This window comes from Schistocerca serialis, chromosome 12, assembly GCF_023864345.2.
Source record: "Schistocerca serialis cubense isolate TAMUIC-IGC-003099 chromosome 12, iqSchSeri2.2, whole genome shotgun sequence".
Taxonomy (NCBI): Eukaryota; Metazoa; Arthropoda; class Insecta; order Orthoptera; family Acrididae; genus Schistocerca; species Schistocerca serialis.
Genome location: NC_064649.1, coordinates 56,586,951 through 56,599,757, shown reverse-complemented (window position 1 = coordinate 56,599,757; position 12,807 = coordinate 56,586,951). Strand labels below are relative to the sequence as shown.

General features: G+C 43.1%; 1 protein-coding gene across 1 annotated transcript in view; it reads left to right on the top strand.

The window, feature by feature from the left end:
• LOC126427928 (uncharacterized) overlaps nt 1-12,807 on the top strand; it is a 153,676-nt gene that overhangs the window by 89,312 nt on the left and 51,557 nt on the right. Inside the window, exons 2-3 of the mRNA XM_050089822.1 lie at nt 7,195-7,317; nt 7,864-7,983. Of these exons, the coding sequence (XP_049945779.1) occupies nt 7,195-7,317; nt 7,864-7,983 (243 nt within the window). The remainder of the gene's footprint in view (nt 1-7,194; nt 7,318-7,863; nt 7,984-12,807) is intronic.

The window sequence follows — 12,807 nt, the reverse complement described above, 5'->3', positions numbered from 1 at the left end:
ACTCTTTCTTATTTGAAGTTGTACTGATAAAGCTTTCATTAGAGCTATTCTTATTTAAACTTCGTGCAACTGCTGGTAGCAATCCTTGTTTTTATTCTCTGGATACTCTCTTTCTGCGTCCTTTCGTTAATATGAGAGTAAAATAATTGAATAAGTTGCTAACTTAGTTCATACTAAAATGTTTGGGACTCGTAGTTTATTTCAGTAAATTTGTTACAGAAAGCTGAGCGTGCCTCTCGTTGTGTTTGCTCAGGTCAACATCTACCAGGAGTGGACAGATCAGAACGGCACGTCCATTTATCATTTATTTCAAGACAGCTGAAAATCAGACGCCAGCATAGGTAGAACTGATTAAGTTAGTGTCTAATCGATGGTAGAGGATACTCGACGAGAAAAATGAAGATGAAAACGCTACATAAAACCTATGAAACTGAGCCGAAAGAGTTGTGTCGCAGGTGAGGGAGATGACATGTCCATGTATTACATTGTACACAAGTCTGTAAAATAACCCATGTGGATGTCTTATACACTGGTAACTGCAGTGGGGAATCGCAAACCTAAAAATGTGTGTTTATTGCAGATTCTACGAGGTTTGGAACATTAACAGTGACAACTATTTATTTACAGCTAGTACGAAATATATATTTGCTTCAAAGTTTTACTGACCTTAAAAGTAGTCACCATCATTGTGTTTAACCCGTTGCCAGCGATGTGGAAGTCGTAGGATACTCTTAGCAGTGCCAGTTGTGTTGACAGTTCGAGCGGCGCGGTCTATTTCCCGACGAATTTGTAGCATTTCTGAAGCGAATGCCGTGAAGTGTTTCCTTCAGTTTAGAAATCGAGTTGAATCACCAGGGCTTTAAGTCATGGGGGTGCAGTAGGTGGTATTTCACTTAGCAGCCCCATCAGTCAAACAAATCAGTAAGAGCTTTCACTGTACGTGCTTGAGCATTGTCCTGCAAAATGATGGTCAGGTCCTGCAGAAAGTGTCACCACTTCTGTCTCTGAGCTGTTCGTTTTTGGAACACAACCTACGACTAGCTTAGAGACAGAAGTGGTGACACTTTCTGCAGGACCTGACCATCATTTTGCAGGACAATGCTCAAGCAGGTACAGTTTAAGCTGTTACTGATTTGTTTGACTGATGGGACTGCTAAGTGCTACACGACCTACTACACTCCCCTAACTTAAATCCTCGTAAGTTCAACTCGATTTTGAAACTGAAGCTTCAGAACTGCTACAAATTCGTCAGGCAATAGACCGCGCCGCTCGAACTGTCAAAACAGCTGGTATTGCTAAGAGTATCCTAAGACTTACACATTGCTGGCAACGGGTTATACACAATGAAGGTGACTAATTTGAAGGTCAGTAAAACTTTCAAAGACGTATCTATTTTGTACGAGCTGTAAATAAATAGTTGCCACTATTAAAGTTCCAACCCTCCTATTTTACGTAACCTCGAGCCTGTAACATTTTAGTTACAGTAGAGTACACTTATCTCGTGGTACGAATATCACCCTTCGACAGGTCAACACTATCTGATCAAAAAGCGTGCCGTATGTCGCGAGAGGCGGACCAGTCAATATAAAAGGAGCCGTGGAGTGCGGTGTTGTCTTTGGAGAAGCGGTAACAGCAGGGTCGGTCAGATCACAGTGACTTAAAATATGGACTAGTTGTTGGATGTCACCCTAGTAGAAAATAAAGCAAGGACATTTCGACCCTCCTAAGGCTACCCCATTGGACTGTTGTTGATGCGACTGTGAAGCGGAAACGCGAAGGAACGAACACTGGTGAACCAAGAGCAGGAAGACGTCTTGTAGTGACGAAGAGGGACGGTCGAGCATTTCGGAGGATGATCGTAAAAGTCGATTGAATTCAGCAGGATGACGGGTCGTGAGTTCCAAAGTGCGACCAGCAGTCCAGCTAACTCAATCACTAGGGAGTGAAAAAGAATGGGATAAAATCGTCGAACAGCTTCTCATACGCTGAGTTGACAAAAGTCAATGGGATACGTCCTAATATCGTGTCGGACCTCCTTTTGCTTGGCGTAGCGGAGCAGCCCGGCGTGACCTGAACTCAACAAGTCACTGGAAGTCTCCTACAGAAATACCGATTCATGTCACCTCTAGAGATCTCCATTATCGCGAAAGTGTTCCCGCACAGGATTCTGTGCACAAACTGGCCTCTCGATTATGACCCATAAATGTTCGATGGGATTCATGGCGGGCGGTCTGGATGGGCAAACCATTCCATCGAATTGTCCAGGATGTTCTCCAAATTCATCGCGAACTATTGTGGTCCAGTGACACGACGCATTGTCACCCATCTACATCCACATCTACGTGACAACTCTGGTATTCACAATAAAGTGCTTGGCAGAGCGTTCAGTGAACCACCTTCAAGCTGTCTCTCTACCGTTCCACTCTCGAACGGCGCGCGGGGAAAACGAGCAGTTAAATTTTTCTGTACGAGCCCTGATTTCTCTTATTTTATCGTAATGATGATTTCTCCCTATGTAGGTGGGTGCCAACACAACGCTTTCGCAATCGGAGGAGAAAACTGGTGATTGAAATTTCGTGAGAAGATCCCGTCGCAACGAAAAACGCCTTTGTTTTGATGATTACCACTCCAATTCATGTATCATGCCAGTGGCACTATCTCCCCTGTTTCGCGATAATGCAAAATGAGCTGCCCTTCTTTGAACTTTTTCGATGTCATCCGTCAGTCCCACCTAATGCGGATCCCACACCACACAGCAGTACTCCAGGATAGGGCGGACAAGAGTGCTGTAAGCAGTCTCTTTAGTAAACCTGTTGCACCTTCTAAGTGTTCTACCAATGAATGCCGGCCGCGGTGGCCATGCGGTTCTAGGCGCTTCTGTCCGGAACCGCGCGACTGCAACGGTCGCAGGTTCGAATCCTGCCTTGGGCATGGATGTGCGTGATGTCCTTAGGTTAGTTAGTTTTAAGTAGTTCTAAGTTCTAGGGGACTGATGACCTCAGATGTTAAGTCCCATAGTGCTCAGAGCCATTTTTACCAGTGAATCTCTGTCTTTGGTTTGCTTTAGCCACAACATTATTTATGTGATCGTTCCAACTTACGTTACTTGTAATTTCAAAGTTTTAAACATGGCTATAGCAGCAACTGTTGAAAATCTTCACGGTGAATAATAACAGCCAAACAGTTTACAGGATAAAGATTTATTGAAATCCTTGACCACGGTTTCGGTACAACTAAATATACCTTCATCAGAAGCAAAAATACCCCTGAACAGGGAAACACCTTCATTAGCAAAAAACTTAAATAACTGAGATAAAAGAAAGAGAAACAAACACTTACAGCTTTAAGTACCATGAAAATTACCAAACTATTACAAGCACAAAAACGTTTAGCCACATGCTACAGTCACATCCTGCAGTGCAGGTGCATAAAACAGTCGTCGTCTGTAGATAAAATTAAAATACCACCTCCATCTGTACAACATAATTATGAAGAGATGGTCGATGCGAACACGGCATACTAACAGTACTTCGCCTGTGAACTAGCGTGAAGAGGTTGTGGAAGCACTAAGGCAGACAGTTTCACCGAGAGAGAGAGCACCTGTGGTATGCGCGAGACACTCGCACACATTAAAAACCTGGAAACATACACATGAGCGTCAAAATTTTAAAGGTTGTGCTAATTCAAACCAATGAATATGACTAGAGAACTTGTCCGTGCTATGAATTTGTATGATATTGATCCTAAACAATCTGAAGATCGTCTTGGAAATAAATTTGGCGAAGAAGCCCCGTCTAAAGGAACAATTTGTAATTGGTACCGCGTATTCAAAAGAGATCGTCTGTTTCATTGGGATGAATTTCGTGAACGACGCTATTCAACTATTGCCTCAAGAAGATCGACAGATATCTTATGAACTTAATCGGGCGACATTTTACTTACATTGTTGGGCGTGAGAAAACTCTAGTGTTGATGGATTCGACATAAACTGCCTTCCGATCAAAAACAACTGCGCATTGATTGGTGCAGCAAAACTCTGGAAAGATTTCAAGGGATTCTGTCTCATATATCATTACTAGTAATGACCCTTGGATTCATTGTTACGATCCTGAAAAGGAAAAGTCAGTCAGTTCAGTTGGTCTTTCGAACAGAATCTGTTACTATAGCGTTAGAAGACAGACACTCCGGTAATGTGGATTGGTACACAGATGTATGTTTACTCCAAAACTTTTGAAAAAGTAAGAGAAAAAGTAGTAATTTTCCATCATGACGACGCACCGACGCATGTAGCAGAAGTAGCAACTGAGTACATGGATGCCCTTGAGGTCAACACCATGGACCCCCACCATAGAATCCCGCTACAGCACCTTATGATTTGTTTTAGTTTCCAAACATTAAAGATGAAGTGAGTGGAATCACTTTTTGGTCATCACATGAAGGAGTGGAACATTATTAGGGAAAAAAAAAAAAACAAAAAAAACAAACAAACAAACCTTGGCCTCTTTTATGTCTGAGTCAGAGCGACATCATTGCTTTAATACATTAAATGTATTCGCTGTTGCTAATATGGATAACCATCAGCTATATAATGGAATGACGACAATGAACATTTGTGTCGGGCAGGGAATCTAACCCGTATCTTTCGCTTATCCAGAGCGGCCGTCTTACCATATGGCTACTCGAACACGACTCACAGCCAGACCCAACCTTCCATAATGCCGTCCACCACGAAATGCGGGTTCGACTTCTGGTCCGGCACAAATTTTCATTGTCGTCATTCGATTATGCAGCTGATGGTCATCCATATTCGCAACTGCGAATACGTTTAATGTATTTCATAACGACTGTAGTTGCCACAGTGGTTGTTCCTTTGGATATTCATTCATGTCCGCAGTAACATTTCATCGTAATTCGGAGAAACACAAGCCCTGTAATATCGGATAATTGCTTTCAGAACTGGATTCATCGAATACAAAAATGTATTGATTTTAAAAGGAAATATTCTGAAAAACAAAAATAATTTAATTTTTTAAAAACTTATCTTTGTTTGATTTTCCAAAAAATTTCAGTTTCGCTGCTATCGCCGTATTGTATAGCCTATCCTTATATCCGCTCGCGGTTACTAGGACCTCACTACTATCAAAGTAGGTTACTATCTAGCAGGATTTCGCCATCTTGGGCGTTTTTTCTATCAAATAACAGGGAAACGCCAATATTATCCTTCTCCCTGCAACCGATGATCCTCTATGTGGACAATGCCTCGGCAGTGTCTGCGGACCTGGGAAAATTAGTTTAATGCTATTAATTAATTAAGACAGACGACTTACTAATTAATTGACCGATCAGTCTCCGTTTAGTATCAATTTACTAGGTATTTTATTGGGGTTTCGAATCGGTGATCAGAATTAAAAGATTAATTTTATTTCTCTCTCTTCCTTTGTGCCGGCCGCTGTGGACGAGCGGTTCTAGGCGCTTCAGTCCAAAACCGAGCTGCTGCTACGGTCGCAGGTTCGAATCCTGCTTCGGGCATGGATGTGTGTGATGGCCTTAGGTTTAAGTACACTACTGGCCATTAAAATTGCTACACCACGAAGTTGACATGCTACAGACGCGAAATCTAACCGACAGGAAGAAGATGCTGTGATACGCAAATGATTAGCTTTTCAGAGCATTCACACAAGGTTGGTGCCGATGGCGACACCCACAACATGCTGACATGAGGAAAGTTTCCAACCGATTTCTCATACACGAGCAGCAGTTGACCGGCGTTGCCTGGTGAAACGTTGTTGTGATGCCTCGTGTAAGGATTAGAAATGCGTACCATCACGTTTCTGACTTTGATAAAGGTCGGCTTGTAACCAATCGCGATTGCGGTTTATCGTATCGCAACGTTGCTGCTCGCGTTGGTCGAGATCCAATGACTGTTAGCAGATTATGGAATCGGTGGGTTCAGGAGGGTAATACGAAACGCCGTGCTGGATCCCAACGGTCTCGTATCACTAGCCGAGATGACAAGCATCTTATCCGCATGGCTGTAAAGGATCGTGCAGCCACGTCTCGATCTCTGAGTCAACAGATGGGGACGTTTGCAAGACAACAACTGTCTGCACGAACAGTTCGACGACGTTTGCAGCAGCATGGACTATCAGGTCGGAGACCACGGCTGCAGTTACCCTTGACGCTGCATCACAGACAGGAGCGCCTGCGATGGTATACTCAACGACGAACCTGGGTGCACGAATGGCAAAACGTCATTTTTTCGAATGAATCCAGGTTCTGTTTACAGCATCGTGATGGTCGCATCCGTGTTTGGCGACATCGCGTTGAACGCACATTGGAAGCGTGTATTCGTCATCGCCAAACTGGCGTATCACCCGGCGTGATGGTATGGGTGCCATTGGTTACACGTCTCGGTCATCTCCTGTTCGCATTGACGGCTCTTTGAACAGTGGACTTGACATTTCAGATGTGTTACGACCCGTGGCTCTACCTCTCATTCGATCCCTGCGAAACCCTACATTTCAGCAGGATAATGCACGACCGCATGTTGCAGGTCCTGTACGGGCCTTTCTGGATACAGAAAATCTTCGACTGCTGCCCTGGCCTGCACATTATCCAGATCTCTCTCCAATTGAAAACGTCTGGTCAGTGGTGGTCGAGCAACTGGCTCGTCACAATACGCCAGTCACTACTCTTGATGAACTGTGGTATCATGTTGAAGCTGCATGGGCAACTGCACCTGTACTCGCCATCCAAGCCCTGTCTGACTCAATGCCCAGGCGTATCAAGGCCGTTATTACGGCCAGTGGTGGTTGTTCTGGGTACTGATTTCTCAGGATCTATGCACCCAAATCGCGCGAAAATTTAATGACATGTCAGTTCTGGTATAATATATTTGTCCAATGAATAGCTGTTTATTATCTGCATTTCTTCTTGGTGTAGCAATTTTAATGGCCAGTAGAGTAGTTTTAAGTGTAGGTGACTGATGACCTCGGATGTTAAGTCCCATAATGCTCAGAGCCAATTGAACCATGTTCCTTTGTGGTGGGGTTTCGTGTGTATATACGCTGTGACCTCGCCACGTGCATTATGTGCTGTCACTGCGTCACAAGATGCCTACCGCACAGCTCCTGTTGTTGTCTGCGAGCCATGCTGTTTTTAACAGTAATTCCTATTTTTTTCTGGTCCTTTCAGCTGAAATGGCAGCACGTGGCCGGGGACTGCCGCATCCTGTCGGACATCTTGGCCGAGAAGGACAACAAGTCTCCGTGGCTGCTGTTCAAGTTCCTGGACGCTCTGCTGCGCGGCTACGGACAGGTACGTCCGTATTACGGAACGCGTTGCATGCTCACGAAATGCGACGATTTTGAGTGATGGAAAAATCAAAACCGATTCCGCGGAAAAAAAAAACAGACCTGTGAAATGCGCCCGCCCTGTAAACTGTGAGTGCCGTAGACAACGCTGGCCAGCTTGATGCCCTATCCCTTGACTTCAGGAAGACGTTCGTTATAGTTGGAAAGTTTCTAGCTTATTTTTGGTATGTGATGAAACTTCACATCTGTGGGCTGGATATGTTTGAAACAGAAGTCTTGAGTAGTCGATATGTTACGCCACAGAGCACACTCCTTCATGAAAGAAGACGAAGTAAATATTCCTGAATTCCAATCAGGAACAGCTGCCAAGATGAGAAACATAGAAGTAGATATCCTCGGAGTAACGAAGCAGCTTAAATCACTTAATAAAGGCAAGGCTTCCGGTCCAGATTGTATACCAGTCTGGTTTCTCTCAGAGTGTGCCTTAATATTCCTCCTTTCCTTCTACTGCACTGACTGCATCAGTACTGGTGTCTCGTTTGTGCTGCAGGTGCTGTTCTGCAACAACCCGCTGACTGGCGCGCTGCTGTTGGCAGCCCTGGCGGTTGCTGATTGGACGGTGTGCCTCTGGGGGCTGCTGGCAGCTGCCACGGGGCTCCTCGTGTCCGTCGTGAGTAGCAAGGCCGCCATTAACCTAGCACTGTGCACGCGTTAGCGCCCTCGTGTCTGTGACAGTCGTAATGTGGAGAAAGGGCTCGGACTCACAAGGTAGGCAGTTACACTGAAATCTTTTGACTGCCATATCCACAATGCCACCGATCCTGTTGTCGTGTATGAATTGTCCAAACTCTCTATCATCTCATCCCCCTGTATGTCTTCATGCTTACCTTTGCCCAGACGATTTCAGCTATCAGTGCTGTTAAATTTTATTCCATCCCCTTCGATGCATTCCGTACCTCGTTTCTTGCACATTTGTTTATCCTCTCTCATAAACGTTCCTAACAAGTTACTCAACTTTACTCCACTTCTCGAACTTCACATAGAACCTGTATGACGTTTTACAAAGCATTATTTAACAACCCGCACTTCCACACCCATTAATTCACTATCTAATTTAGTCTTCACATGCTTATACAACCTACTATTAACATCCTCTTCTTGAAGGATAAGTTCTTTATCTCAACCTCACCTCCAGTCTTTAGCGTTCAGCTTTCTTATCAGTTAACAGCCAGAACAAACACTACCACTCAAACCATCTGAATTTGTTTCTAAATCATCAGTCAGCCAGTGACTGAGTGTATCTCACCCTCCATGGCTTCGTCTCCTGTACTAACCTCTTCATATCAAGTAATAGTTGCATTGAGCGTCCTCAATTATTTCTTGGACATTTTCCGAACTTTCCCTTCCTATACAATATTCTCCTCTACAGCTTCTCCTAATAACATACAAGTTATTTCTTAATACCCTTTCTGAATCTTCTTCTAGTCAGTGTTTTCCATACATTTCTTTCCCTGTTGACTCAGCAGAGAAACTTCTCATTCATTATCTTATCAGCCGTACGGTCTAGGGCGCGTTGTCATTGTCAACGCGGCTGCCCCTGTCAGAAGTTCGAATCCTCCCTCGGGCATGGTTGTGTGTGTGTGTGTTGTCCTTAGTGTAAGTTAGATTAAGTAGTGCGTAAGCTCAGGGACCGATGACCACAGCAGTTTGGTCCCATAAGATCTTATGACAAATTTCTAAATTTTTTTCTTATCAGTCCACTTTTCAACACACTTCTATTGCACCACATGTGTGACACTTCGATTCTCTTACTTTCCAATTTTTTCTGCACAAATTGTGGTTCACTTCTATCCAATGCTGTGTGCAATACACATATTCTCCCAAATGATTTTTTAAAGTAAATGCCTACGCCTCATACTACTACGCTTCTTTTAGAGAGATACTGTTTTGGCCTATTCTAGTCTCCTTCCTGTACCTCGCTAACTTTATCCACCACACACAATTTTGCTTACGATATAGGAGAATACCTTCACTTCCTCTGTTATCCCAAATTCCGATTTTAAGTTAACTGCTAATCTCATTTCTATACTCATGGCAGCGAGCACTTTACATGCTGATGCTGTATCAGGAGCCGGCTGTTGTCTCTCATCGTCATGTAACGCTGCAGTAACAGGTAACTATTACTAACCAAGAGACAATATTCACATGGGAGTGCCACATTACAGTGGAAAAATAGAAATTTAGATAAATTTCATCAGTTAAAAATCGAATTTTAATGCTTTTTAAGATATTTATTTGTTTTGACAGTATCATATGTGTTATACTGCCTCTATTCTGTTGTGGTAGAATCACATAAAATATGTGTTTAAAAAAGTCGGTGACAAGTTGAAACAGAATAGTCTGTTGTGAATAGTCAACAATAGTGAGTGAAGAATTGTGATATAGTACAGGGTGATTCAAAAAGAATACCACAACTTTAAAAATGTGTATTTAATGAAAGAAACATAATATAACCTTCTGTTATACATCATTACAAAGAGTATTTAAAAAGGTTTTTTTTCACTCAAAAACAAGTTCAGAGATGTTCAATATGGCCCCCTCGAGCAATATCAACCCGATACTCCAACTCGTTCCACACTCTCTGTAGCATATCAGGCGTAACAGTTTGGATAGCTGCTGTTATTTCTCGTTTCAAATCATCAATGGTGGCTGGGAGAGGTGGCCGAAACACCATATCCTTAACATACCCCCACAAGAAAAAATCGCAGGGGGTAAGATCAGGGCTTCTTGGAGGCCAGTGATGAAGTGCTCTGTCACGGGCTGCCTGGCGGCCGATCCATCTCCTCGGGTAGTTGACGTTCAGTAGTTACGGACGGATAAGTGCCAATGTGGTGGCGCTCCATCCTGCTGAAATATGAATTGTTGTGCTTCTTGTTCGATCTGAGGGAACAGCCAATTCTCTAACATCTCCAGATACTATAGTCCAGTTACAGTAGCACCTTCGAAGAAAAAGGGACCAAAAACTTTATTGGCTGAAATGGCACAGAAAACGTTCACCTTAAGCGAGTCACCTATCAGGAGGTTTAACACCATACTTCGTTCGAAATGCACGCTGAACAACTGTCGTTCATTCACTTCTGCCGTACTCAATAACACAAAAAGCTTTCTGTTGAGCGGTCGCCATCTTAGCATCAACTGACGCTGACGCCTAGTCAACAGCGCCTCAAGCGAACAAATGTACAACTAAATGAAACTTTATAGCTCCCTTAATTCGCCGACAGATAGTGCTTAGCTCTGCCTTTTGTCGTTGCAGAGTTTTAAATTCCTAAAGTTGTGGTATTCTTTTTGAATCACCCTGTATAATGCATAAATATCAAGTTTTGTTACTACTTCGAAAAGTGGGTAGAGAGACCCATATGATGAGAGCGGACATGTGTGGAATGGAAGATTAGTGGAATTAGGACAGGATGTGTGTCGAGAGAATAGAAAATCGGTATAAGGGTGTTGGCGGACTAGTAAGGACTGTGTGAATGCCACTAGACACGTACCTCTCCGTAAGTGTAAGATCAGTTACTGATTTGTGTTGTACGAATGGATTGGAAAGCACAAGTCCACGTGCAAAGACACTGCTGGAGATTTCATTGGTACCTGTGCCTGGAATCTCTCTTTTCAGTGATCCATCCACTTAGGGGGTGAGAGCTGGTGCTGTATGTTGCAACCATCATGGCAGCAGTACAGTGACATCTGCATCACATTTTGAAGGAAATTCAAAGACATTGAATCCGCAGCTCGTGGTCGTGCGGTAGCGTTCTCGCTTTCCGCGCCCGGGTTCCCGGGTTCGATTCCCGGCGGGGTCAGGGATTTTCTCTGCCTCCCGATGACTGGGTGTTGTGTGATGTCCTTAGGTTAGTTAGGTTTAAGTAGTTCTAAGTTCTAGGGGACTGATGACCATAGATGTTAAGTCCCATAGTGCTCAGAGCCAGCCAAAGACATTGAGAAAGTGTAACAAGAGAAACATAGTAATTATGCCCTTGAAAGATCATACTGGGCACTGCTCACTCTAGAGCGCTGTAGACGTTGTAGAACTGTTACCAGGCTGTCATGTGAACCTTAACAGCCAGTGTAAGTCATGTCAGTGAAGTGGGGCATATGTTACAGCCAGTTGTCAGAACTGAGCACAGTAATTTTGGTCGACAGGGATAAGTGATAGACTGGCCGAAATAAGTAGAGGCAAAGGTGGAAAAATGGGCCCCGGCTGGTATTATGGGCCCCCTACATATTTGGAAGTACAGGCCACGAATTCTAGCGGAGAGCACGTGAACTACTAAAACTAGTTTCCAAACTTCACTGTACAGTGCGCAGACGTAGTAGCCGTCATGGTTTGTGAGTAGTTGTGCTGTGAATTTTTTCGCTGTGATAAAAAGTTTGAAAGGTTAGTGTTTACTTGAATAAAACTCAAATTTCTAACATGTTATCAGTAAAACTAAGGTAAGGTACGTATTTGGCTTGCTGTTGGGATACCGTTTTACGTTAATTAACGTCGGTTGCGAACCAAACTAACCGTAGGCAAAATCGTTTTTCTCAAGATGGCGAAGGTGGATATATGGGCCCCTTTTGCTGCTCGTATTATGGGCCCCGTAAAATCAGTCAGATTGTATGGGACCATTTACAAATATTGCTACTCTTTATGTTTCAGATGTCTCGAACACATCTTGTACCACCAAAAAAATCGAAACGGCAATCGTGGGACAAAGCAAATATGGCAAATGCTATTGTAGCTATTAAAGAGAAAAAAATGGGGTTGAAAAAAGCGGTTAAAGTGTACTCTGTCCCTCGTTCCACGCTCCAAAGGCTTTCCACCGGTTTTACCACAGGGACTTGATGACGAACTGGTTAAATATCTTCTCATTATGGAATCCAAATTCTACGGCCTTACCAGAAATGACGTCAGGCGCATGGCCTACCAGCTTTGCACAAAAAATAAAAAGCTGGTGTTTATGTCCCTGATGTTGACGACGCTGTATGTCTATTTTGTGAAGGGATTTTTTTAAAGGACACAAAAGGTGAACTTTGGGTCCAGTGTATAGCTTGTGAGATGTGGGCTGACAACGAATGCGCTGGATGCGAAAAAGATGCTTATGTGTGTGATTACTGTAAATAGGCTAGGCGTAGGCTGTGAAAATCATCCCACCAGTAGACTAATTAAAAATGTTCAGAGTGAATCTTTCTTTTATTATACAGAAAAATTAAATAAAATTATTTTTTTAAAATTTTTGTTTCTTTTTATTTCAAACTACCTTGGGGCCCGTATTACCAGCACAAATTCTTGACGCAACAAAATGCAGAGTATCAGGAAAAAAATAAAATTTTGTTTTAAATATTAAAGAGTTGGACCAAAACATGTCGTAACTATTTCAGGACATACTAGAGAAATGTTTTATGTTAATTTCAGGTGATAATACTAAAAATAAAAGGTGTTATATAAAAAAAAAAC